We start from the raw sequence: 27,053 nt of genomic DNA, 5'->3' as shown, positions 1-27,053 counted from the left end.
TCTACCCCTGCCCTACACATAACAAGATGCAGCCATCTATAAATGCTTACTCACTCAATCTGTCAGCTAACACTGTCTTCCTGGGTAAGGAAAGTGTCCTACTTTTAAAAGCCTCTAATGGCTGTTAAGTTAGTTTCAATATAGGAACAAAAATTAGTATGTGTTCCTGTGCAGCGTGGAAAATCCATTCATTCATAGAGACAATTTTAGAGATAGAAGTGACCTTTGAGAACATTCTAGTTTAACCTTTTTATTTTTTAGTGATGATGAAATAAGGCCAAGAGGGGCTATGACTTAAAGATCACACAGGTACTTGACAGACGAGAAGGAAATCTAGTCCAGAACTTCTAATTCCAAATCCAACATCTGCATTCAGAGTAATCTGTATTGCACTGTGCTGCCTCCTTATTTATTCAACTAACAAGTATTTATTAAGCACCTACTTATAATAAGGCACTGTAAGATAAAATTATCTCAAGGAAAAGTCCCATTCAATAGTATACAATAATCAGAATTCTGAAATTTTGGTTTTGTCTGCTGCTACCTAATTTTAAAAACTATTTCCAGAGACCTGCATTTGTCCTAACACTTTAATTGTCCGTCAGGTGATTTGATAGTCCCAATTTTATCTTTAATTTGCACTTTCAAAATCTGTTAATTATTTTGTAAACATTAGATGGTTGTGCCTCAGTGACATTCTATGCCATGAAAAGTTAATATTCTAATCTGAAAAGTATCTAATGCTAAGCTGAGTCACTTTCTATCATATCCACAAAACTTGTTCTGCTTTCCGGGTTTCTTATTTGCTTTCTTCTGGATTTTTTCATTTTGCTATGTTGCTTATTAATGTCATTAAAAAATTATGTTGCTCTAATTCTGCTTTGTCTCCTGTGTTATTTGGCACCTCTCCATAGCATTGCAAATATCTTAGCTCACTGTGTGTGTGCTACAATACTTCCCTTTCAATCAAGCCTGTGTTAGCATCTTAGTTCTATGGGCCACTTTGTCTATTTATCTGCAAAATGTACACAGAAACACAACTTGTGTATGTATCTTAAAATTTCAATGTGAAACAGTAATTTAAAAAAATTAATATTGTACACAAAATAATACTGAAAGAATATAAAATACTGTTTTAAAAACATTCTTTTTGTTATACATTTGTATCATGCATTTAAATGGGTCCAGGCAATACATTTATTTTTAAAAATCACATGACAGCTTATAACATCTTTAATAGATAAATTTATGTCTATATCTCAGCTCACATGTAATTAAATAGACCCTGCTTTAGCATCTAACAATAATACTGATTTGACTATAATACACTTTAGGTTATACTCTGAATCACATCATTTTATAGATGTATATATATATATATATATATATATGGGTGTGTCTGTGTGTATACACACACACACACACACACACACACACACACAGATGTGTATACATATGCATATATTTGGCATTGTCAAAAATTGTACAAGCCCATGACAGAGAAATAGCATGATTAAAAACTAGTATTTGCCCCACATTTTCTCCAAAGTTTAGGTAATATATAAACACAATAATATTTGCTCTTCAAGCCTTGTGCTTTTATAGAATAACCATATTTAGAACTGATTTATTTTTATTAGTTTTATTACTATACAGTGGTTTAGCTAAAATTTTTTAAAAATCAGTTTCAAAACTATATAATTTTAAAGACAAAAAATCATCTTCCTTTGGCTAATTAGGTGATAATGTTATTAAAATCCACTTAAAAGCAATAAGTAATCAAGTTAAAGTACTATGGAATTTAGGATATTTTGATTTAGTAAATTTTAACATTAAAAGATATAGCATCAATATAATATTTTAATTTGTAGCATAAAGCTGGTTGGTTTATCTCCATTAATTTAAGTGGAGTAAAGGTATTTGTTTCTTTACTCAATATACTTTTAAAATTCAATTCATGCAGGTATTTTTCACCTTTTTTTAAATTTTTTCACCTCTTTTGTTTCTAGCCTATGTAAATTATAAGGTTAGATTTAGCTCAACCAAACTACCTAATATCCTTATCAACTTCAGAATCTGGACTTCATTAATGATAAAAATAAGAACAATGGTTAAGTCACTGCTGTATTGACAGAACAGTTACAGGAAAAGTGACTAGTCTCTCAGAACTGATTTCCTTTTTTAAATTAAAAAAAGAAAGTCAAGGATGTCCACTGATGATGTGTTTAAAACTTCACAAGGTTAACTTTTAAGTAAAAACACGTGGAACATAGTGAGATCATCATCTTATTGATATAGAACTATGAGTTTAATAAGTCATTGAAGGGATAACATTGTGCTTTTAGTCTACATTTAAAAGTAATTTTAATCATAGGTAAGACAAAACTAAAAACATAAAAATTTCTATTAGCAGTAAAAATAACAGTAAAAACGATAAACATGTATATATACTTAATGATCCTAAACAAAGATATTAAAAGGTAAAAAGGTCATAAAATATGCTTTTTCCAACAATTCATTTTATAAAATCAAATTCTAATATATCATACTCCTTGCTTTGGTGTTTTGTTTGCTGTCAAGTTAATACTCTCACAGTAGGAATCACTTATGTTCTTTTCAAATGCTTGGCATTATAATGAGATCTCATATCTTTTCGCAAATTAAACTTTGCTCCACATATTCCACATGTATATAGATGAACATCCATGTGCTGCTCCAACTGTTCATTATTTGGAAATATCTGAAAGCAGACCTGGCATATAGTCTCCCCAGAAGATAAATGAGAAATCATATGCCGTACATGGTCATGTTTTCGGAAGTTTCCTTGATCACAAATGGAACAGACATACCTGGCCATGCCTTTGTGCATATCGTTATGTAGTCGCAACTGACGTTCTCTTAAAAACTGCTTTCCACATGTCTGACAAACGAATTGTTTTTCCTTGGTATGGACTGTATAGTGTTCCCTTAAGTGACAACGCTGATAAAATCCCTTTCCACAAAGATTGCAGAAATGTTTTCTTCTATGATCTCTTTCGTTCTCTTCTATAATGGCATTCTTAAACATATCTTGGTCTAGGCAGCTGGACATATGCTCAACCACTAGATTTTCATTTTCAAAACGCTGACCACAATTAGGACATCGAAAAGGACATGCAGAATGTTTATATAATTGCTTTTGGGGGAGACTATTTATTTGGAAATGATTGTCCCTGAAATCATCCAACATCTCAACAAACATATCTCTTATTTCAGATTGCTCATCAGTATTCTCTTCCATGTCCATTTTTTCTTCACTGTTTCCTAAACCATTCACAGTCAAATCTTGGGGTTCTCCACATCTTTGTGCATGTTCTTGAAGTTGCCTACCTTTGACTAATATTTGACCACATTTACCACAAGCACAGATATTTTCTATGTGTTTTGATAAATAATGAGATGACAGATCTTCTTCAGTTATTGTCTGTCCACACAGTTCACACGATGCGCCTTCAGTATCCCCTTGTACAGGACTGTCCTTGGTAGGGTGCCTCGTATTTTCCAAACTGCTTCTTTCATCTGTGTTTACAGACATCCGAGGTTTTAAAAGTTTCCTAGCATTTTTCTTCATATTGACCTCTTCTTCAATGTAATATCTATAAAATGGCTCTTCAGGTTCATCTTCTAATTCATCATTGTCAGTAGATTCATTACAGTCTTTATCAGAAACTTTAATAACGTTGAAGTCTTTAAATTCATCTTTAGGATGATCTTCTGGCTCCATCTTGATGATAATCCTTTTCCTCTCAGCAGCTCTGCTCTTCTCTTCACCAGTGACTTCAGGCTCTGCTGTACTGCCTTTTCTGTTTCCAGTGGATGATGATGAATCACTGGTGGTCTGGCTTGTGTCCCCTCTATATTTGTCTATTTGTACAGAAAATGTTTTAGAAGAATCTTTTTCACAGGAGTCAGTTTTGGTATTACTGTCTTTTCCATCTCTAACATCTATTATCCTATGATATGCCCTTGTGTTTTGATAGGAATGTCTATTAGTGCAGGTTAACACATGCTCATCCAGTAACTTTTCACAGCTAAAACCAAATCCGCAACTGTCACAGGTAAAGCTCCTTCCAAAGCGCCGTGACCCACGATCCTTTGGGTTAGACAATTTGGACACAGAGCTTTTTTTACATACATCAAACAACTGCTCCGGAAAGCTGCCTAACTGTAAAGACTCTTCATCAGGCTCCTTGTTTTGTGACGTATTTACTGTTGAACTTGGCTCTACACACCACCTGTTTGCTTCACTGCCATTTTTAGCTAGGGTGTCATCGTACATCCGTACCCCAAATATCATCTTATTACTGTGATTGCTGGAAGCAGAAGACGAACATTTTGAACTAGAACAGTCTGCATCCTGTATGTCTTCTAAACACTCAGGAACATTGTACAACTGTAAGTAGTGCATTGCCACTTTAAACTGTTCAAAGTTGGCAGGGGCTGTCATAATTTTTCCTAAATACATAAACTGCAAAATTAGATCAAAGCATTCAGCACTAATTTTCATGTTGCTAAGATTCAGCTGTGCAGTAGTGTGCTGATGGTTCATGAAAAACATCCTAAAATAAGAGCTGCAAGCAGCTAGAACTGCTTTGTGAGCTTGAAAATAAATGTCATCAATGGCAATACAACAGTCACAAAGAAAACCCCATTCCCTTTGGTTGTTTAGCTGCTGAAGGACGTAGCTGCTGTGGCTGGGTCTTGCCATCTTCTACTTTAATTATGGACCTATGTAAAAAAAAAAGATATTAGGATCAGAAAAGGTAGCAGAAAAAATGGCAAAAGGATAATTTTAATTAAAATTAGATTCATTTGACTTCCTATTATAATCAAATTAGGAACTTCTCATCTTAAATATAAAAAATATATTAGAAGCCATTTATATAAGAATAAAGAAAACCCCATTATTTGTTTCAGATATTAATGTTGGTTTTATATACATAAATAAGAAATGTGTACATATGTATCAAAAGCCAATGCCATTTAGGCTTTATTAGAAATACATGGGGGAAAATAAACATAAATTTTAAAGAATAAAAAAAGACCAGAAAAGACATTTGCTTCAGAAGGTTGAAAAGACCATAAAGTGAAAATAACAGTAATTCAAGTAAACCTGAAGAGATCCAAAGTAAATGCTTAGCTAGTACAGTATCAGAAAGATGACCAAGAAATCGTCCCAAGCAGATATAAAGATTGTGATTGTTGTGGTTTGGTCCACCCCATCCCCCCCACTCCCATGAAGAAATGAACCAAGTTTGGCTCTCCAAAGGAATGAATACCACATAGACTACTCAACAATATTTAAGGAAGCAGGGCTTCAGAACAAAGATGGCTGGAAGTTCTGGTGCAGACTGGATTTTAAATGAAGAAGAAAATCCCCAAAGCTCTAGAGATCTTTATTCTTACACAATGCTATAAAATTAACATCCAATTTTAGTTTGCAGTCAAATTTTAATTGGCATTATCTAAAACTTCTGAACCTATTGCACTCAACTTGGAAACAACCTTTATCCCAAAAACATCATCAGCACAGCTCAAACTAGGTGCAACTATAATTTTTTTCAAGTTTACTTCCCCATCAAAACTTTTATTTCTTGATTTTCCACCTTTTCTTTACAAGTCAATCTGATACTATATTAAACACATTTGTGTGTGTATATATAGTATATAAAAATATGTTATCTTATATAAATGGATATCTATCAATCTACCTATAGATTCACTCATCTTCCATTTCTTCATTTTCCTCACAAAGGCAGAAAGGAACACAGAAGAAAGAGGTAACAGGGTTCTTTACTGTGCTGTTGATGGTGTCCAAAGGCCTGTAGCTTTCAAATCACTACCAATGAAGCCTGTACCTCAAGTATTTCAACCTGTTATTTCAGACCTTGGCCAACTTGCGAAAACTTACACAAATGTCATTTCTGACTGCAGGAAGAATCTATAGCTACTTTGCCATTTAGAGACAATGGACATCCTGAGTGCTCCACTGGTACCTTCAAAATGTAAAAAGACCTAAAGGAAGACTTCTAGCATGGTGAAGGATAAACTGTCTGTGAAGGATCTATGGTGAAATATGAACAAACATCGCAGGTCTCTCTACATCAGTGAGATCACAGATGTACTGAAATAGTCTGGGTTAGTAAGGATCAGACTCAAGCCAATTTATAATAAATCAAGGTCAGCTATCAGAGTTTAGTAACTTTCAGGTACAAAATATCCCAGGCTTGAAAAGACATTTATCTTGTAATGGTGGCACATGCCTAATCCCTGCTGCTAAGGACTCTGAAGCTAGTAGATCATTTGAGTTTGTGAGTTCTGAGCTGGTCAGGTGTCAACACTAAGTCTGGCACCGACATGGTGAGCCTCTGGGAGCAGGGGACTAACAGATTGCTTAAGGAGGAGTAAACTGGCTTAGGCTGGAAACAGAGCTGGTCAAAGCTCCAATACTGATCAACCCATGAGTGGCCACTTGCACTTCTGACCTCGTGGAGCGTGGCGGACAGTCTCAAAAGAACAGAAATAAAAAATCCAACCACACATTTAAAGCTTTAAGATCTCTTCCTAAATGAATAAAAGGTTTTTTTTTAAGGGGAATAAGTTAGTAATGAATGTTAAAAAGTATGATAGTCAACAGACAAAAATAAAGAGGACTTGTGGTAGGCTGGTGTGATATTCATAAAGCATGTGATTTTTTTTTTAATGTTAGCCAAAAGCTCATGTGGAAATAATTAGACCTAACTTTGTTTTAATGTGTTTAAGTAAATTCTCATGTACTTTCATGGGAAATAAGAAACTTTGTGGCTGATAACTCATTACAAAAAAGTATGTAATTTCAAGAAGAATTCTGATCTTATTTCTAGATTAGTCAATTAACTAAAAAAGCATTTGTTATATACCTCCTAGCATTTTATTGGAAGTTGTAGGAGGATACAAAAAGCAACAGGAGCCTTACTAGAAGAACTTACAATATGGCAAGGGACCTCAGCCAAACATAAGGAAAGAGGAAAATACAAATGAGAAAAAAAAGTATTTCAGGGCTCAAAATGTTGAAAGAATACATTCCTTTCAAAAGGCTAAGATTAAGTGACCATGCTATTTAATCATGAGGAATTCTGTTTCCTAATCTGTAAAATCAGTCAATCAACCAACAGATATTTATTAAACACCTGCTATGTGCCAGACACTAGGGTAGGCACTGAGGAGAGATATGACTGAAACTAAACAGTCCCTGTCCTCAAGGAGACAATATGTACATATATTAATATTTACATAATAAATGCAAGGTGGAGGTGGGGGGCCTAATAATGTAGCTGGTGGAAATCAGGAAAAGACTCAGGTAGGAAGTGCCACTTGAGTTGAGCTTTGAAGGAAACTAAACTAAAAATTCCAAGAGGTACAGATGAAGAGAGAAAACATTCCACATTTTGAGAAACTTCATACCCCCAAACAAGCCTACCCAACACATTAATGTGATTATAGTCATATTACAAATTACATTATAGTTATATTACAAATATGTATGCTACATTATTATTTTATGTTGAAGATTGGTTTGTATTTTAACACAACTTAATAAATTTTACACATACACATTCTCTCTCTCTCTCTCTCTCAAAGAGGGAGTCTGTTGCAGGCATGAAGAGAACATGAAAAGAGATGAGTAACAGAATGTTGTGTAAGGTCCAGGAAAGAAAGGCCAGTTTGGTTGGACAGCAGTATATATGAAGGGCAGGACTAGATGATTTCAAAGTCCCTTCATGGTCTGACGTTTTAATTCTGGGTGCTGTTCACTTTATATGGTGCTATGTGTAATGAATTATGATTTTAAAAAATCTCTAATCAGAAATTATACTGATGGTATATAAAAAAATCACAACGATTTCAATAAATAAGCCCCTCAACTGCTGTTACTCAACATTTTCCTAGTCTTACAATAACTTCTTCAGGCAGTTCAACCATGTTTTTTCCTCAGATTGGCTCATAAGTTGTTGTCTAGGTCCACACTTATTTGTTTACATAACTGGATCACATAAAATAATACTAATAGCTTGGCTAGCACATGGCTTTGAGATTTGCCAAATGATACACTGTACTTTACCTCTTTTGATTCCAGCAACAGCCCTGTGGGGTGGCATTTGGCTAAATGTCAAAAGCAGAACTGGAAACCAGGTCTTTCCTAAAAAGCACACCTTTTCCCCTTGTCTCAAACCCTAAACTCTTTAAGTCTATGACTGAATACAGTTTCTTTTTTATTGTGGAACAGGGGCTCCCATGACAGGTCTTACTGCCATTATCTTGTATCTGTTTATCTCTCAGATATAACAGAAATGGATGCTCCATATAGGGGATCTTCCAATTCTAAGAATTTACAGCTAGAAGGGACCCTCTCATTGTACAGGTAATGCAATGCAGGCCAAAGGAGTTAAACTGACTTCTTCATGATGTCCTGGTAGTACGTGGTGCAGCTAGGATTTAAACCGATGTCCTCTGATCCCAAATAATCTACCACTTCTACTACACAACTCATGTTTGTCAGGTTTTAAGGAGTGGAACCTCTTGTTTCCAGACATTTCCCTTTTGGGCTTCTTCTGTGATATTAAACATGTGTCAGGGTGTCATGCTTACCTAAGATCTCCAAATATTATTAAGTATAATTCAAATACTTGGCGCAGCTAGGTGGCCCACTGGGCTTGCAGCCAGGAGGACCTGAGTTCCAATCCAGCCTCAGATACTTCCTAGCCATGTGACCCTGAACAAATCCCTTAATCTCTATTTGCCTTATGGATCATTGACAAAAAGGTGATCTACTGAAGAAGGAAATGGTATACCACTCTAGTATCTTTGCCAAGAAAACATCCACGGAGTCACAAAGAGTGCGATACGACTGAAAGACAATAATTTTTCAAATTTATTTATGAGGCTTCTTCTGATAGCACTAAACATTTTTGTCTTTTTAATTTTTGTAATGAATTCTCTCCCTTGTGAATGTTTTGCCTAAATACTGGAAAAAAATTAGTTTTGGGAACCTGGAAAGCTAATAAGCAAAATCTTGTGCTCTGAGTCCTGATTTTTATTTGTATTATGTCTACATTTCTATTAATGTCACAATTATAACTGATACCAACTCGATCCCAATATTTCCTAAATCCCTATTCAATTCCTCTCTGAGCCTCAGTTTCCTTAGCTAGGTATTGAGGGTTGTGGTAAACATACCCTGTAAATCATAATACATTATATAAATCTGAGTTGTTATAGTAATACTTAAGTCTCCTTTCTCACTGTACTCCTAACTTCAGGCATTGTGGAACTATTATGTCATTTTGGGAGAACAGAGAAACTAAAATCTATAATTTCTAAAGTGGCATGAGATGACACAAACTTTTGATAGCTATGCAAAGTTGTGTGTCTCTGGTATTTCCACTTGACTAAAATCCTAATCTGATATTTTATTCTTACATGGAGGTGACTTTGGATTCTCAAAGACTAGGTGTGCAAAAGAAAAGTACTAAGAGGCCCTCCTGAGCTAAAAAGTATGGGCCTGGTAACAGTATCACCAGAGGAGACCAGTTTATTGAGGATTAAGACTAGATTACAGAAATTTATTAAACCTAAGGTGAGTAAGGATGCAGTGTGCAGTGATATAGGAAGTATCTTTAATAGGAAGAGTATGGTCCAACATAAAGAATGCTGGACATGAAGTCCAAGGATCTGGATTCAAATCTCAGTTCTGTGACGTACTACTGTGTGTGACCTTGGGCAAGTCCCTCTACACCCCCGCCCCCTTTGCTTCAGCTTCCTCATTGTAAAAGGAGAGAGCTGGGACTAAACGACTTCTAATGTTCCTCCAGCTCAAAATCTATGACGCGATGATGAAATCACAGATCATTCACAGTAAATGTGGTATTTTCATCCTTCCCTATATAGGTTTTGTTGTTTAGGATAGTCACATGAAGCAAAACTATGCCGAGGTTATTGATATTTAAAGATGATCCTGTGCAAATTGTACACAGGAACTTGTGGCTCTGCTTTGACAAAGGCTATTCAGAATGCTTCACTGTTGTCACTATAGTAGCTTTTATGTCAATTATGCTATTTAATTAGGAAGAGCAATTATTGAGTAAATTCCTGTCAGATTTAGTGTTATTACCTCCGGATGGTAACTCCTGTCTCTGTCTCTCTCTCTTGCCAGGGTTACATAACTTGCCAGGGTCACAGAGCTAGTAAGTGTCAAGTGTCTGGTCTGAGGCCAAATTTGAACTCAAGTCCTGACTTCAGGGCCGGTGCTCTATCCATTATGCCATCTAGCTGCCCGTGGATGACAACTTCTATAAACATTCAGTTTTCTTACCTAAACACATTTTACTCAAGTTAAACAAGTCAGTTTTAACCTTGAATTCTTTTTTAGTATAGACCACACATAATAAATTACCAAAAGGCTACAGACTTTATATTGTAGCAAAGTTTTCTCAGAAGTTAAAATAAAAGTGCTTTATACTCCGACTATTTCTGTTTGTATGAATAAAATATGAGTTACGTTAGTTTAGCTCACGGTTACACAGTGCCAATTACCTCACTAGTAAAACTGGTTTGCTATAGCTAAAGCTGAACACATAAACAACAGGGTTCTGTTCAAAGAACTCATTGTCTCTTGTATATAGGCAGCTGTCCACACATCCTAAGGAGTCCCCCTGGTGGCTATGTGAACACTTTTTCCAACAGTTTTCCAAGAATGAAGCATAAATTAAAATAAGTTGATTTTTAAGCCAAGTTTGCACACATATATTCACAGAATTTTAAACCTGTAATATATTTAAGAGATCTAGTCCAACATTGTCACTTGAAACAAAAAAAAAAGAGGAAACGGAGGTAGAAAGGTAAAGTAACTTGCCACAGCCCTAGCACTCCTGACCTCCAATGTTTTTTGCACAGCACTTGTAGCAGTTATCATACTTGATGAGACTTATAATTTCATTAATGTTGGTAGTGAAAATATGGTAGGATTTACAGTTAGGATATTAGTTATATGTGAAGGGGGAGAGAGGGAGGGAGACAGACACTGCTGCTTAGTATGACTGGGCGAGTAAATTAACCTCCTTATGCCTCAGTTCTTTTGTCTATAAAACTGTGACTGATAGTCTTTCTAGGTCTAAATTTTATGATCACTGTATCCTTTCTCATCTGCATAGTGTTGTCTGTGTTTGCCCATTAAGTGTTCTGGTAAGAAAGACATTAAGAGGACTTCCACTCATTCTTTCAACATGGTAGGGTTACTATTCAGGCTTGTCCATTTGTTGTTTCACATTTTTACTACACCTTTGCCAGTTGTATCTGTCTTGAATTTTGTCTTTTATCCCACTTTTTGCATGGCCATTATTAGCAAGATGCTATACCCTAATTATGTCTATGATCCAGTTTTCCACTGATCTTTTTTGCATTATGTTAATTTGGATTACATCAGGAGACCAGCAGTGTGAAGAAAGAGACCTTGGTGGCATCTAACAACATAAGGCAATTTCCAAAATACTATCTCTCTACTTAATTCTGGGTTCATCTGCTTAGCCTATCTAGAACTCAACAGGCTATCCATCTAGCTACACAGCACAAGCTAAGCAGTACGTTTTTCATCCACTGTGTTTCCACTGTGATGGCTGAAACCTCTCTGACACTGTAGTGGATTTAACTGAGGGACCTTTGAAGTGTTTTAGAGTTTGATGCAACTAACGCAACTGATTTTTATTTAATTTCTCACAGGTTTTGTTAACCATTTTCAAAGTCCAATCTAACTTTTCATAGTTGAGATAATTTTTCTTTCTCTTTCTTTCTTTCATTCTTTTTTTTTTTGGTTTTGGCGAGACAATTGAGATTAAGTGACTTGCCTAGGGTCACACAGCTAGTAAGGGTCAAGTGTCCGGTCTGAGATCAAATTTGAACTCAGGTCCTCCTGACTCCAGGGCCGGTGCATCCCCTAGCTGCCCGGAGATAATTACTTAAAAAACTACTTGTTATTCACCTCCTACCCCACACTAGCCAATTACCTCAAAGTGGTTGACTCTGCTCTAATCAGATCACATCTGGAATACTACTATGTTTCCCTCCTATGTTTTAGGAAGGACACTGAAAGTCTCAAATTCATGCTGTAGAGGGGTCAAATCTATTGAAATGAGAATATTTAGAAGAAAAGGCCTGGGAAGAGAAGTCAGGAGTACATGATAGCTGCATTCAAGTATTTGAAGAACTCCCAGTAGAAGAGGGATCAGACTGACTGGCTCTAGAGAGCAGAACTAGGAATGATGAGTGGAGGCTGCAGAGGCAATTTAAGCGCGATTTGAGGAAAAACTCCCTAAGCAGACTTATCCAAAAGTGGAATGAGATGCCTCTAGTGATGGTCGTGTTCCTCTACCCCAACATCCCTGCTTGCAACCCCCCCCTTACTAGAGCAAAGACTGCATTTTTGGGGGGGTATGTTACAGAGGGGTTGCTCTTTTAGGTAAGAGTTAAAGTATATGGCCTTTGAAGTCTCTTGCACCATGGAAATCCTGTGGCTACTGAAAGACCAGGATTTATGTAATAATACATATGCCTAGGGGGCAGCTAGGTGGTGCAGTGGATAGATCACTGGCCCTGAAGTCAGGAGCACCTGAGTTCAAATCTGGCCTCAGACCAAACACTTGACACTTACTAGCTGTGTGACCCTAGGCAAGTCACATAACCCCAACTGCCTTAAAAAAAATAATAATAATGATATATATGCCTAGAATTACCATATTAGAGTTGGGAAGGGATCTCTGAGGTTATTTAGTCTAACCCACGGCTGAACTGGACTCCCTTCTACAACATTGCCAACTAGTGGTCACCCAGCCTCCGCTTTAAGATTTCCAGTGAGAAGAAACCTACAACATTCTGACCCTGTCACTTTTGCTCCAGTATGGTTCTCTCAGGTGGGAAAAGAAAAAAGTCTGATCCCACCTCCAACTAGCTCCTCAAATATTTAAAGATGACTATCAAATCCTTCTCCACATCTTCTCTCCTATGGACCTTGGCCTTTTAACTTTTAATGGATTTATTTCAAATTCCCATGTTCTCAGCTGAAAGCATTTTGAAATGTCTTTTGTATGCTATCAAAGTATGGGGAATAGGTGGGAGGTTAATATTTCAGGTTTTTAGAGTATAAATTATGGAAGGGAATAAAGTGCCAAAATAGAGGGGAAGGACTGCATTACTTACTCTAGGGATTGGGGGAGTTGAAATATCAAGGAAAAGGAATTGGAGGTGGTAAAGTGAGTAGGTATAAAGAGGAATTCAGTAAATTAATATATTTCCATATTTGAATAATTTCCAGAGACATTATTTCAGAAGTGTTTTATTTTAATTTTTGATCACTACTCTTCCTTTCTAGATTGAGTCTTTTATTGCAACAAAACAAAACAGTTTTGAGAAAAAGACCTGACAGTATATGAGCTATTTTGTCCTAGTAATGCTTCTATTCCATGAGGAGGGAGGGTATGTTTCATTATTATTGGGCTCTTTAATGATTTTTTTGGGTCCTCAGAGTTTGACTTCCTTTTAAATCTTTTTGTTTACATTTTTTGAAATCAGTGTGTGTATCTATCAAACTTGTATAACTGCTTCCCCTGGTTCTCTTTGTTTATGTTCCTCTGCATCAGTATATGAGAAGTGTGGCAGAGTGGACAGAGAACCAGCCTTAAAGCAGCTAGGTGGTACTGTGAACAGAGGCTAGGCCTGGAGTCAGGAAGACCTAGGTTCAAACCCACTTACCCTGTCTGCCTTAGTTTCTTTACTGTAAAATGGGGATAACAGAAAGGCCTGACTCCAGGGTTGATGTGAGGCTCAAATGACATATCTGAAAAGCACTTAGAACAATGCCCAGCACATAGCAGGTGCTGTATGTTCTTGTTGTTTCATCATGTCAGACTCTTTGTGAACCCACTAGGGGTTTTCTTGGCAAAGATACTGCAGTGGTTTGCCATTCCCTTCTCCAGCTCATTTTACAGACAAGGAACTAAGGCCAGGATGAAGTGACTTGCCTAGGATCACACAGCTAGGAAGTGTGTAAAGCTAGATTTGAACTCATGAAGATTAAGTCTCCTTGATTCCAAGCCCACTGTGCTATCCATTTTGATACTTTGCTGCCCCAGATGCTATATAAATGTTAACTATTATTACTAAGGCCAAAAAGACTGACTCCTACCTCTAACACATACTGGCTGTGTAACTCTGGGCAAATCACTTAACCTCTCCCTGCTCAAAATATTTCCCTATGAAGTGTAGAAAGGGTTACTACGCTGCCTTAGAGGGACCTTCTTCATCTGCAAGTCTGGTTCCTTTCCCCAGAAGTTCATATACTGTTGATTTAGTGGTCCCATGCCTTTCTAGATTCCTTATTTGTTATTTCTTACTGCACAATAATATTCCATTACATTCATATGCCACAGTTGATTGTTTTTCCCTAGTCAATACTCAATAAGTGGGCATCTGCTTTGTTTCCACCTCTTTGCTACTACAAAGAATGTCTAATAGTGGGGATCACTGGCTCTAAGGCCATAGACAGTTTGGTCACTTTTCTTGCATAATTCCAAAATGATATCCAGAACTGGATCACTTCACAACTCCACTAATTGTGCATCAATGAGCCTATCTTTCCACAGCCCTTCCAATACTGACTTCCCATCTACTGTCAAGTATGCTAATTTGCATGGTATGTTATGATTTCTGATTAATCTTCAACAGGCATTATAATATGGCTTTAAAGTCCCTGTTGACTAGCTCCAGGTGTAAGAATGATTTTGTGTAAAACAAATATTAGTTTCCCCTACTACATAAAGCAACTTTATAATTGATTTGTTTTCTGAACAGTTTTTTCTTATGGGGGCACAACTGAGGCATAGATAGTACTAGCATTATAGAAAATAACAGAGAAGGATTTATACAAGGTGTTAACACTCTAGCTGAAAAACGGACTAGGTAATATTCAGAATAAGTAGTGTTAATTCCACTGTATACTCTGCCCTGGATGGAACACCAGTTCTGAGTGGTATATTTTAAGAAGGATGTAAACAAACTTGTGTGTCCAGAGATTGCAGCCACGCAAGGATCAGACAAAAGAAGTGGGGATGTTTAGCCTGGAGAAGAAACTTCCTGGGTCATTCGGTACTTGAAGGGCCATCATGTGGAAGAGTAATTAATTAGACTTGTTCTGTGAGCTCCCACAGGACACAAACAGGACCAATAATCAGAAGATGCAGAGTCAATTTTCTTCTTGATAATGAAGAACTTTCCAACAATCGCGGGCTGTCCAAAAGTGGAGCAGAATGCCTTGGGTGTCCCTTTTTGGGAGGTCTAGCAGAGTGTGGACAGCCACTCATCAGTCATGTAACTGCAGTTCTTGGTCAGAATGTGTGGGATTGGACGGCCTCTGAGGGTCTCCTTCAAATTTCAGATGCTGAGGTTCTGATCAGCAGTAGGAGAATTAGTCAACTCACTTCCAGTTCTGTGTTTGGAGTTATTCAACTGAAGTCCTTCTCAGTCTCCCTGGAGTTTTTAAGACATATTTATTCTGTCATGTATTTCTATGCTTAGTTTTACACTGCATCCTTTTAATGACCCCAATGTGTACATGGTATATCAGAAATTTAAACAGAGTAGAGGTTCTTAACCTGCATCCATAAAGTTTAAACATTTTTAAAAAATAACTATATTTCAATATAATTGGTTTATTTTGTAATGCTATATATTTTTTGCAATTAAAAATATTCTGATAATGGCTTTACAGGTTTCACCAGACGGCCAAAGGGATCGCATGGTACAAAAAGAGGTTAGGGACCCTGGGACTGGAGGGATACTGTCTACTCTTTTTTTTTTTTTAAAAACATATATCTAAGTCATTTATAAGAACAGTGAAAGGACTATTCCCATTTTACAGATGAGGAAACTGAGGCTGAGGGAGATTAAGTGATAACTATAAAGTCTCTCCACCCCACCCCCACCCCAGCCTGGCCTGTCTTCTTTCCTATGCAGCTTGAGATTTTAACTTTAGCATGGGTCTATTCTGAGTCCCCATACTAAGTGTGTGAGGCGGGATGTAAAGGAGGCAGGAATTTTCCTGACACTAAGTGATGTGCTCTGTCCACTTGGCTACTCTGCCTCTGGTCTAGTCAACATGTATTTATTAAGTGCTTACTATGTGGTAGGTAGGCACAGTAGGGAATAATTCAGTGCTTAAACCCTGTGGTTCTGGCTATATACCTGCAATAGGAATGATCTGGGCCCAGAATTGAAGAACAGAATGGTTTGCAACTTGTTTAGAAAAGTATATAGTACTCTCCATGATCTTAAGCTTCTCCCTACCACCCAAAACCCATTTTTTATAAGTATGCTATTTTCCTGGTGATGCCTGCAAGTAATAACATCACAAACCCCAAAGAAGTATTAATTCTAGATGGCCCAAAGGATCTACAAGGTGAGTGTAAGGGTGCAGCAGGTTATCATGATAACTCAGGAAACAAAAAGAAGTATAAAAGTCTTCATCAGGAGCACATATGACTGGAAAAAGAAGTGGGGGTAGACACGTAGCTACTTTGAGGGTTAACATATAGACAGCCTGTGAAAGAGTAAAAGACCTAGGCCTTTATTGCATTGGGCAGATTCTTTACAGAGAATATGGACAAGAAGATGAGAAGGTATGAATTGAATTGTGACATATAAGGACAGAAGGGATCCCCACACCCATTAAATTACAGATTCACCTAGATACCTAAGTATGTGATCACTGATTTCCACCTCTGGTCTGGCTCCTAGATTACAGAAATTGTGTATGGCTCTGAGTTCAACACTGGTGTAGGATATTCCTTAATCATAAAACAGTCGTGTTAAAAAATTCACTTATAAGAAGGCCATCTGGGTCTGAGAAACAAACAATGTTATACTTTTTAGGTTTCCAGGCCGGCCTACCATTGAATCTATCTTGGACCGGCACTGCAACTGGACAAAGAGCTGGGCCTAGACCGAATGGAGGAAACTGGATAATGCTTTTAATGACCTCAAACTGCTTCCTGAAACAAATATCTATTTTTAATAGTAATATTCTTCTGGTAATGCTGTATAGAGTCAAGTCATGAAATAACAAAGTTCTGAAGAATTAAAGTTACTGGTCACCCAGAAGACAATGGAGAGGTGCCCAGTGGTAGCTACAGGCAACACTGTACTGAGGAGGAGGAGGTCATTAGAAAATGAGATGACTGGAAAAAAATTAAAACGCTGGTCATCTAATTAAGAGGCTGGTGTGACAAACCGATAATCTACTGTTATCCATGTAATGTCAAGAGACAGAAAGGCCCGCAGCCTGCTCTGTGGCCCATGAAATCTCTTCCATGCAGCACTTACGGAAGACCGGAGGCAGGCATGGATGGCTCTGAATTTTTACTACAAAGCCGCAGTTAAAAGGTCACAGACACGTCAGACATAGAAGTAGAGTCTGCTAGGCAGTATGGTAGACAGAGTGCTGCACTTGGGAGTCAGGAAGACCCAAGTTCAGATCCAAACTCAGATGCTTGCTAGCTCTGTGACTCTGGACAAACCACGTCACCTCTGTCTGCCTCGGTTTCTCTACATGCAAAATGAGGATAACAGCGCTCACCTTCCAGGGTTGTTGTGAGTGTAAAGTGAGACGTTGGCAAAGTACTTTGCAAACCTTAACACACTATATAAACGTTGGCTGTTACTCTTTAGAGCAGTTCTACTTCGGGGGGGTATTCATTCCAAAAAATACTAAACAGCCTCTCTGCCCCAGTAGAAAACCTTCATGAAGTTTTGTGGCTGAAAAGTTCACTGTCACATACAGAACATTTCAGTTACAAAGCACTTTGTGCTATTCTGTTGGGTCCTGAGGACCCGCCTCTCCGACCCTAACGATTCTGGTATCAATGGGAGAGTCTGAGGCTGGGCCTTTATCCGAGTCCTCCCAGTTGGACAAGACTGACCTTGATTTTGCTTTGCTGTGGTGGCCTTTGAGAAATGAGGGTCAGTTCTGGGCCACCTGCTGAGGCACTGAAGTAGGTAAAGAATTAATCGTAACTGAAAGCATTGATACTACAACATCTCATTCACCAGCATCTTTTTAGTGCCAAACTTTAACCATTTTTGGTCACATTCTCCCTTGCCTTCCTAAGAATATGCTGAATGATATTCACTTTTTATATTATTTTTGGCTTTTCCTTCCTTTTCAAGCTCCTATCACTTATCACTCTATCAATAAGCCATTCTCTAGGAGACTTTTATCCATCCTAATTTGCTCCTCGTCTGTTGATGGAGTGAGGGGGGAAAAAAGCTAAATTTGAAACCATGCCTATCTAAATCAGAGTAAAAAGGTTCTTCTGGAAGTTGTGATTGCAGCCTCTAGGAATTTTCAAGTGCTTGGACTTTGTGATGCATTTTTTGGACGCAAGGAGACTTTTTTTTTTAAATAGATGAGGAAACTGAAGCTAGGAGAAGGTAAGGAGTTTTTCCAAAATTACAGTTAGTGTATAGTCTTGACTTGAATTTTTATCTTCGAAATTTCAAAACCAGGGCTGATTCCGTTTTATGATGCTGCCTCTCAGCAGTTCAGTGTGGCTTGGTGGGTATTTACTGGCCTTCTCACTGTTCCTCCCTCACAATACTCCATTTCCTGTCTCTGTGTATTTGCACTGGTCATTCCCCATACTTACAGTCTATTCTCTTCTCACCTCCACTTCAAAGAATTTCCTCACGTCCTGAGCAGAACTAAGAAAACAACTGACACCACAACAATACTGTGAAGACAAACAGTTCTGAACGGTTAAGCAGCTCTGATGAAGGCAGTGACCAACCACAATTCCAAAGGACTACGCACCTCCAGATGGAGAGATGATGGACTCAGAGTGCAGAATGAGACACACAGACAGACAGCAGACTGCTATTTTTTTTTCACGAAGAGTTTGTTGTCTTGTTTTCTGCCAGGGAGGTGAAGTGAAAAGGAGGTATGAGGAAGAAAGGCAGATTCTTTTGGAAAAAATTGAAGACCTTCTTCACTTCCTTCAAAAACCTATCTTCTATATGAAATCTTTCCTGATTCTCCCAGCTGCTAATGCCCATCCCCCTTAACTACCTCATACTTGCTCAGTCAGGTAAGCATTTATTAAGCACTCACTATGTGTCAGGTACCAAGTTAAGCCCTGGGGATACAAAGAAAGGCCACGAAAGACAGTCCCTGCATTTGAGACTCTCACAATCTAATGGGGGAGACAACACACAAACAAGCATCTATCCTGTTCGAGCAACACAGGTCTACCCCAACAGGATGTAATTAACTTGAAGACAGCCATCTTTTTGGGGGGGTGGCATTCGAGTCCTCAGAGCCTAGCAGGGTAAGTGCCATCAAGTAGGTGTTTAATCAATGCATGTTCATTGATTGTGGTAAAAGAAGAACTACTGAGTTGGGAGACCTACAATTCTGATTTTCTGTAACTATGTAGGACCAAGACCAATTTATTTTACTTTCTTTACATCTCAGTTTCTTCATTAAAAAGGCAACAATGATCCCTCCATTAAAAGGCAATGCATTCTAGCTTTCTCTCTGTCTATAGAAAACAAAAACAAAAAACCCAGGAAATATCTCTTTTTATGTACCTTAGGCCCAGGGGACTTCTAAATGCCCATAATTACTCTGTTCCCATGGATGGCATCCTGAGAGATACTTCTCCTGGCTCTGGGAGTAGCTCAGCTTTTCTCTCCTCTTTAGCATTCCCTAGTCAGCCAATATTTTAGAGTTGTAATTTTATTGAATTATTACCTCCCCCCTCCCCCCCTGCAATTTTGTGGTTACAATGCTTTCTCACATGTGGCTTTTTTTCATGTTCAATTCTATTCTGGTTCTAGGACATTTCACAATACATATACCCTGATTAACACACAATGAAATGAAACAGCGAAAAGTCCAAAATAAAAGACAAATCTATTAACTTAAAGGAGCACATAACTCAATTTTTAAACCTTTAAGTAAATTTAACATACCAATCGATGTCACTTCCTCTTTTCCTACAAAATCTTTATGAGAATAATGAAGGACATATTTGATGAAGGTAGGAGAAAAGGAAAAGGTAAACTTGCTACAAATGAAATTCTACAACAGATTACATCTTTACAGCCACACACACAGAGAAAACAAGAGCCTACTATGGTTGATGACTACAAAAGAGGTGGATGGACAGCCCACAGAGCTAGTCCATCAGTACATCTAACACATGCTGCAAATAGACCAGGATCAGAAATGAACAAGAGGAGGTGAGCAGGCTGAATTAAATCTGGTAAATGGCAGTGCTTTTAAAGACACTGAACTTCTCTCCAAAAGAAAGGCCCACCTTTTAAATATCAATTTATTGACTGACTGAATATTCCAGTAATGCTAAACTGCTACAAATCATAGAATAACACAGTCTCTTCAGAATTAGTCACATCACCCAAAGAGCAAGAGAGGAAAGCACTATGGGTATGAGAAAGCTGTAACATACTACTACTGAAGGGAATTTAAGGAGACTGTCAAAGATATAGCCAGAAAGGTCACCATGTTCTAAGATTACAAGATAACCAGCAGACAGCCCTCATGATCCAGGGGTATCCACACAATATTCAACAACATAGAAAAAAGTCGTTCCCTACCACCCACCCTCGTGGGCGTGGACCAGTCATAATATAACAAACGGGTTGTGTTCCCCACTGTTCCAGGAAATGCCCACACTGATGAGATCACAGATTCAGCAAAGTATTACAGCCTTGTATCAATTCCAAAGCACACCAGGGAATGTATAACAGCAAAAGCAATCAGGCATATAGTTTTTCTATCATTTCTTTCAACCTTTATTTTCACTTCAGTTTTGTGGGCAAATATTAGCTTTGAATCCTTCCTGTGAAATATCTAGAACCTATAGCTACCACTGCTTTCTCCCTGGATTTCCTAGCTCACATCTTATCAGTGAACAAGCATTTATTAAGTCGCTACAGTGTGCCAGGCATCATGCTGAGTTCTGAGGATGCAACGGGACAAAAACGAAAAAGGCCCTGCCCTCAAGGACCTTTCTATTAGGGGAGACAACACGTATATAGAAGTATATGTAGTCTATATAAAACAAATACATGGTAATTGTAGGACAGATAGCACTAGGAGCCGGGGCTCAGCTATCTAAAAGGATCTGTGTAAAGTATAAAGTGCTATGTAAATATGAGCTATTATTCTGTCATCTTTTTCTGGTGGACTTCATTGACACTTCATCTTTTTGTCCCATCTGTTCATTGCCATTGGTAACTCATAATACACCTTCCCCTAATACTCTGCATCTGCGCAGGCCAGAGGCCAAGTTATCAAGTTCCACGGATTCCTCCCACCACAGTATCTCTCCCTTTTTCCACCCAATTCCCACTGCTAGTTACAGGCTTTTATTACCAACCCTGCCAATGCTCCTAATTGGATTTTCCACTCCCAATCTGCTTCTAATTCGAAGACTAGAATAATCTAGCATGGTACTCCTCAAAAATCTTCAGTCTCCCTACTGTTTCCTGAATTAGGTTCAAGCTCCTCTCTGGCATTCAGGGCCCTGCTCCATCTAGTGCCTCTGTATATTTCCAACCTTTTCTCATATTCCTTTCCACATATCAGTAGCACCTGTCTCACAGAATGGTTGTGAAGATTAAATGAGACGTTAATGTTGATTGTTATTAATATGCTCCACTCTAACTGAATTATGTTCTGTACTTTCCCACCACCATAATAGCTCACATTTCTATAGGGTTTTCAGTTTTACAAGTATTTTACATTGCCTCATTTAATACAAAAACCCAGAGAGAAAGGTGCTACTATTACCCCCACTTACAGATGAGGAGACTTGGGGCTCACAGAGAGGCTCAGTGACCTAATAGTAAATTTCTGAAGCACGGGGTTTGTTCTTCCTGCCTGAGCCTGATATCCCCATACAACACTACTTCTTACAGTATTACTTTGCTCACATTTTTTCTCTATGTCTGCTATGTCTACTCTCTTAACCTGTTATACTGTGACCTATCTTCTAAAGTCTAATTCAATTGTCAGCTCCGCTATGGATCATTCCACAACTCCCCTGATCACTAATGACTGAAATCCTCCTCCTGCTGCCACAATATCACTTTGTTTTGCAATTTTATGATGCATTTACCATGTAATATTGTGTAATGTAGTGATACACACACACACACATTACATACATATATATATTTTGGCAATTGGGGTTAAGTGACTTGCCCAGGGTCACAAAGCTATTAAGCGTTAAGTGTTTGGTCTGAGGCCACACTTGAACTCAGTTCCTCCTGACTATAGGGCCAGTGCTCTATCCACTGCGACACCTAGCTGCCCCTATATATTTGTTTCATCCCTCCAGGAAACTCAGTTGTATGAGAGCAGGGACTATCCTCACCTATGTTTACTGAATGGATAAGACTTATGAATCAAAAAAAAAAAATAAAAAGATCAGTTAATCTGTAAAGAAAAGTAATAAATACATTGTACATAGATTACAATGTAAGTTTGCTTACAATTCTCTTTCTGGGTAACATTTTGAGTCCTATGCAGTATCTTCATTTTCTTCCCTTGATATAGTGGAGTTGCTTAATACTTGACTTGAAACAAGTAATGCTTTACTTTTACTAAAACCTCTTATACAAGAGCACCGAATTTAGAGCTATAAAGATTACCCAGTCCAGTCCTATCATTTTACAGATGAGGATACTACCTGCCAGAGAAGGGGGATGCTTAGCTCAAGGCTATTCAAATAGCAAATTTAAGAGCTAAAATTTGAATCCAGGTCTTCTAACTTCAAATCCAGTGTTATTCATCACTAAATCACCCTGACCTATAATAAATAGAGCGCTACCAGCCAAAAACTTAGGTGTATCTAGGAATCCCATCTAGGTACCAATACACAGCTGCAGTTGTGCCATTGTTTCCCTCCTCCCCCTTGGGACCTGTCAGTTACAAATCCCCACCTTATGAACTCCTTGATCTCAAGAAACCTTTAAATTATTGATTAGGTTTTCAAGGTACCTTGATATCGTGCTTGAATGTTTTGGTCTTTAGAGCAGGCATGTGCCCTAATAATAACCACCTGGTGTTATTTTACAAATCAATCTTATGTGAATTTGCTTAGTTTTGCTAAGTTTTCAGAGCCTGTTCACATGGATGAATTGGTAAAAGTGACTTCCTGAATGTGCAAAGTTGAAAATAAGACCCTGTATCGTGGTTTCCCCACTAAGTACATACCCTACCGGAAAACAAAACAACCATTTTACATTCCATAAAATTTTCAATTATGTTGTTCGGAGGGTCTATTTGCCTAATATTAATTGTGCTTTTCAATTACCAAACAGAAGATCCGATAAACAAACAGGCTCTTTCTCTTTCTAGTTATCACTGTTAAGTGGTAGGAAAAAGACCTAGCTTCCTAAAAGAGGGTGAGGAAAAGCTTACAAAACTGCATCCACTCCTCCTTCCATTAGAAATAGAAGAGGGTGGTGAGGAAAAGAAAGATATAGGGATCACATCCCTCCTCTGGGGCAGGGGAAGAAGCACCAGGAACACCAGCACTTTGCAGAGCTTAATGAAAGTGAAATCAAGACAGGAGATGACACAGTAAGAAGGGAGCACTGTGTGCCAGGCATTGTGCTAGGAGGCCCTGAGGGAGACAAGAATAAACAAGATCACCTGATGGGGCTCACCATTTTACTAGAGGTGATGAGACCGACACATAAATGGAACCCAAATCACAGCACAAATAGCACATGAAGGTATACACACTTCTATTTTGCTGGGGTTGGGATCCTGGCAGTAGCAAAATCTGCTGAGAACCACTACTGATACACCATAATGCTGTGCTTCTCAACTTTTGGGAAAGCCCCATAAATTGAAAGTAAGCACAGCAGGTATGAGGAGTCAGGTCACCTCTGTACCCAGGCTCTGTGGGTGGAATATTTGATTTCCTGCTTCAACACAGTACAAGGCCTCAAGCTGAGGCATGGTTTCCCTTTCTTGTGGGCAGCCCTTGGACTCCCCACAAAACTACTATGTTAAAGAGAGTGGCAAAAGTACTAGCAAAGGTAGTTCAACTAGAAATATGTCCACCATGATGTCACCGTCTGGGTAAAGAATTCTGGCTCTGGTGGATAGGATAAATCTGAATGTAAGCATAGCACTGGGGTCTGTTACTGACTTTCTATGTCTAACTTCTGGCAAACCACCTCTCCCTCTTTCAGTTTCATCCCCTTATTTAAAAATGAGTAGACTGGCTGGCTCCTAACTAGTTACCAAAGAAAAGAGAAACAAGCAAGGTGACAAGTTAGGTCAAATCAAGTATTGTGGCCTATGACCTGTCTAGCACTATGCTGGGGCAGGAGAGTAACAAAAAGCAAGCAAGCAAACAAAAAAACCACCCCCAAAACCTTTAAGATTCGGAGAACCTGGTAGCCGACAGCATTCCAGCACCAAAGTTTTGGCTTTTTGGTCTCAGTTTTCCCCATTTCTTCCCAATTATCTCCATCTTCAGCCCCAAGTTACACTGTCCTACTTGCACAAAAACCATGTAAGTCTGCAGCTAATCCTGGACGCTGCAGTTGTGTGCCAAAGTTCCTCTACCGTGGCAACTGAATTCCTCGCTAAAATCTCCTCGAGAATATGTCAACTTTGGCTTAAGAAATCGACTCCGAGACACCACAAAACCCTCTGGAACCCACCCAAAGTTACAGTCTCTCCCAGGCTCCGTCCACACACTGGTGCAACCTCCCTGCAGTGTAGCGTTACACTTTTGACAGACGGATAAGGCTGAGTCGAGTTGCCACGTTTAAGACCCGTCCTGTCATTAAAATAAATCATAGGAATATACTTATTACCATGTGTTCTAAAACAAAGCGCTATTTCAATAATAGGGGGTAGGAGGGTTCCTATTCTCAGTTTGGAAATCTTTTTCTCTCTTTAAGACACTTCAGAGGTAAAGAACGGGAGGGGGTAGAAATCGAACTCGAGACTTATATTTTGGGCGGTCCCGCGCTAACCATTTTTGTAGGTGGTTGAAAGCGGAAGGGATTTCTTTTTTTTAGCTAACAGGGTCCAAACTCCTAACCCACGCACTTTCCAATGCACAGCCAACGGCGTGTGGTGCTGCGGGACCGAGGACGTGGGTGGGTGGCAGAGCAGCACGGAAAGCCCCCGGGGCTTTGCAGCGTCCTCCCCCGCCGGCCCAGCACGTCAGCCCGAGCTCCGGGACGTTTCCCCCTTCCCCCGAGCCCCCCCCCCACCCAGTGGCGGGGCTCCGAGCACGCCAATCAAACCGAACCCTCCCGCCTCCCGCCAAGAAAGCAAGCGGAAAAAGAACAAGAGAAAGAAAAGAGAAGAAGCGAAGTCATCTCAAAATCCGTCCGCTCGGAGGCCGCCGGCTCGGGCTCCCCGGCCAGGACGGCCGCAGCCCGCCCGGCCCCGCAGGCCCAAAGGCAAGGCTGGAGGCGCCCGGGCCGCTCCCGCCGCCAGCCGCGTGTCCTCTCGCCCCTTCCCGGCCCTCGCCCTCGGCCAGGCCAAGGCTGAGCCGCAAAGTTGGGCGAACGTCCCGTCCCGGCCCCCCGGCCTCCACCCTCCCGCGCCTCCAATCTACTCACCGGCCACTTGGACGCTGCAGTTGTGTGCCAACTGGGGGGGAGCCCGGGGGGACTTTGAAGGCAAAGCTGGGGGCGGCGGAGCGGGGAAAGGCGAAAGGGCGAAGGAAAAATATGAAGCCCGGCCGCGACAGCAGCGAAGGCGCCCTGGGCTCCGGCGGCTCCCCGAGCTCGGCTCCTGCTCTGCCAGGGACTGCGCTGCAACAAAGGACTTCCGCTGCCGCACAGCCGCGCCTGCTGCACCGCACTGAGCCGGCCCCGCTTACGCGGCGACTCAGGGTCTGCCCACCCGTTCGCTGCGGCGGCGGCGGCGGCGTCCGCCAGCTTTCCCCTCCCTCCCTTCCTCCCCTCCCGCCCACCCACTCCCTCCTCAGTCGCTCCCTCGCTCGCTCCTAGGGGCACTCGCGGCAGCTCGTGGCTCTGCAACAAGTTTCTGCGTCGGGGCTGGCGCTATCCGTACTGGGAGGGTTTCCACAAACTTCGGGAACGGATGGGAAGGGATGATCTCGGGATTCCTCCCGGCGGTGTTTTGGGGTTTTGGGTTTTTTTTTTTTTTTCCACGGCTGTATACCTAAGGTCATTGATTAGGCTGGCGTTCCCAACTCCCCCGGGGTCCGGATGCTGCTTTTTTTTTCCGCCCCCGAGTCCCACACGTTATGGCTTCTGACGTGTAGGGCCCAACAGAGGGACTCTTCCCCGCACCTCAGATCTGCAAAGCACTGGCGCCGTGACAGTGTCTTTTTTCGCGAAACACTTAAAAGCCCGTGGGCTCTGCCCTACGGTAGGGTCGGCGGTCACAAAAACGCCAGCCCCCACCCGCTTTGGTTCGGCAGCCCCTTCGTGCTCCACCCTGCCCAACGCTGCACTGGTGTCGAGGCACCAAGGACCGATGGTCTTAGCCTGAGATTCCACCCCCACCCCAGGTCCTGTCACAACCCAGAGTCAGTCAGCTTCACCGGTCTTCCCCCACCCTCACGTTTCTCAGCAGGGAAGCCCATGCTTTTTGTACGCTTTTAGTAAGTCATCGAAGGGGGCCAGCATGCGCGTGCGCTCGTCAGTGTGTAATCCGCCAGCCGACGCGCAAACCCGCTCCCTACATCTTGGACCCGAGGCGCGGCGGCTGGAGCAACGCAAAGCAAAACCTCGCCCGTCCAGCCACCTGCGCGCTTACCCTCGTTTTCGAGTCTCTCGTTTCCCCCACTACGACCACGCGCGCGGTCACGTGGGCCATCTCCGACGGCGGGGGGGGGGGTGTCGCATGAAGCCGCGCGAGACCCGGGGCCGCTGGGTGAGCGCGCGAGCCGCTGCCAGGTCCC

The 27,053-nt window shown here is 40.2% G+C and overlaps 1 protein-coding gene across 2 annotated transcripts; it reads right to left on the bottom strand.

Annotated features, from left to right (window-relative positions):
- Positions 1 to 234: 234 nt before the first annotated feature.
- On the bottom strand, positions 235 to 26,978 carry ZBTB1 (zinc finger and BTB domain containing 1). 2 transcript variants are annotated; one of them, XM_021004698.1, is made up of 2 exons: positions 26,909 to 26,978; positions 235 to 4,767 (listed from the first exon to the last, which is right to left on the bottom strand). In XM_021004698.1, the coding sequence occupies exon 2, from the start codon at positions 4,745 to 4,747 to the stop codon at positions 2,606 to 2,608; it is 2,142 nt and encodes a 713-aa protein (XP_020860357.1). In that variant the 5' UTR covers positions 4,748 to 4,767; positions 26,909 to 26,978; the 3' UTR covers positions 235 to 2,605. The 2 variants fall into 2 exon arrangements, with proteins under 2 accessions (XP_020860357.1, XP_020860356.1); XM_021004697.2 differs by lacking the exon at positions 26,909 to 26,978 and adding an exon at positions 25,741 to 25,828.
- Between the last annotated feature and the right edge of the window lie 75 nt (positions 26,979 to 27,053).

Source organism: Phascolarctos cinereus, unplaced genomic scaffold (assembly GCF_003287225.1).
Source record: "Phascolarctos cinereus isolate Bilbo 61053 unplaced genomic scaffold, phaCin_HiC Scaffold_3;HRSCAF=262, whole genome shotgun sequence".
NCBI lineage: Eukaryota > Metazoa > Chordata > Mammalia > Diprotodontia > Phascolarctidae > Phascolarctos > Phascolarctos cinereus.
Note: the sequence above shows the minus strand (reverse complement) of the source record. Positions and strands in the feature narration are given on the sequence as shown.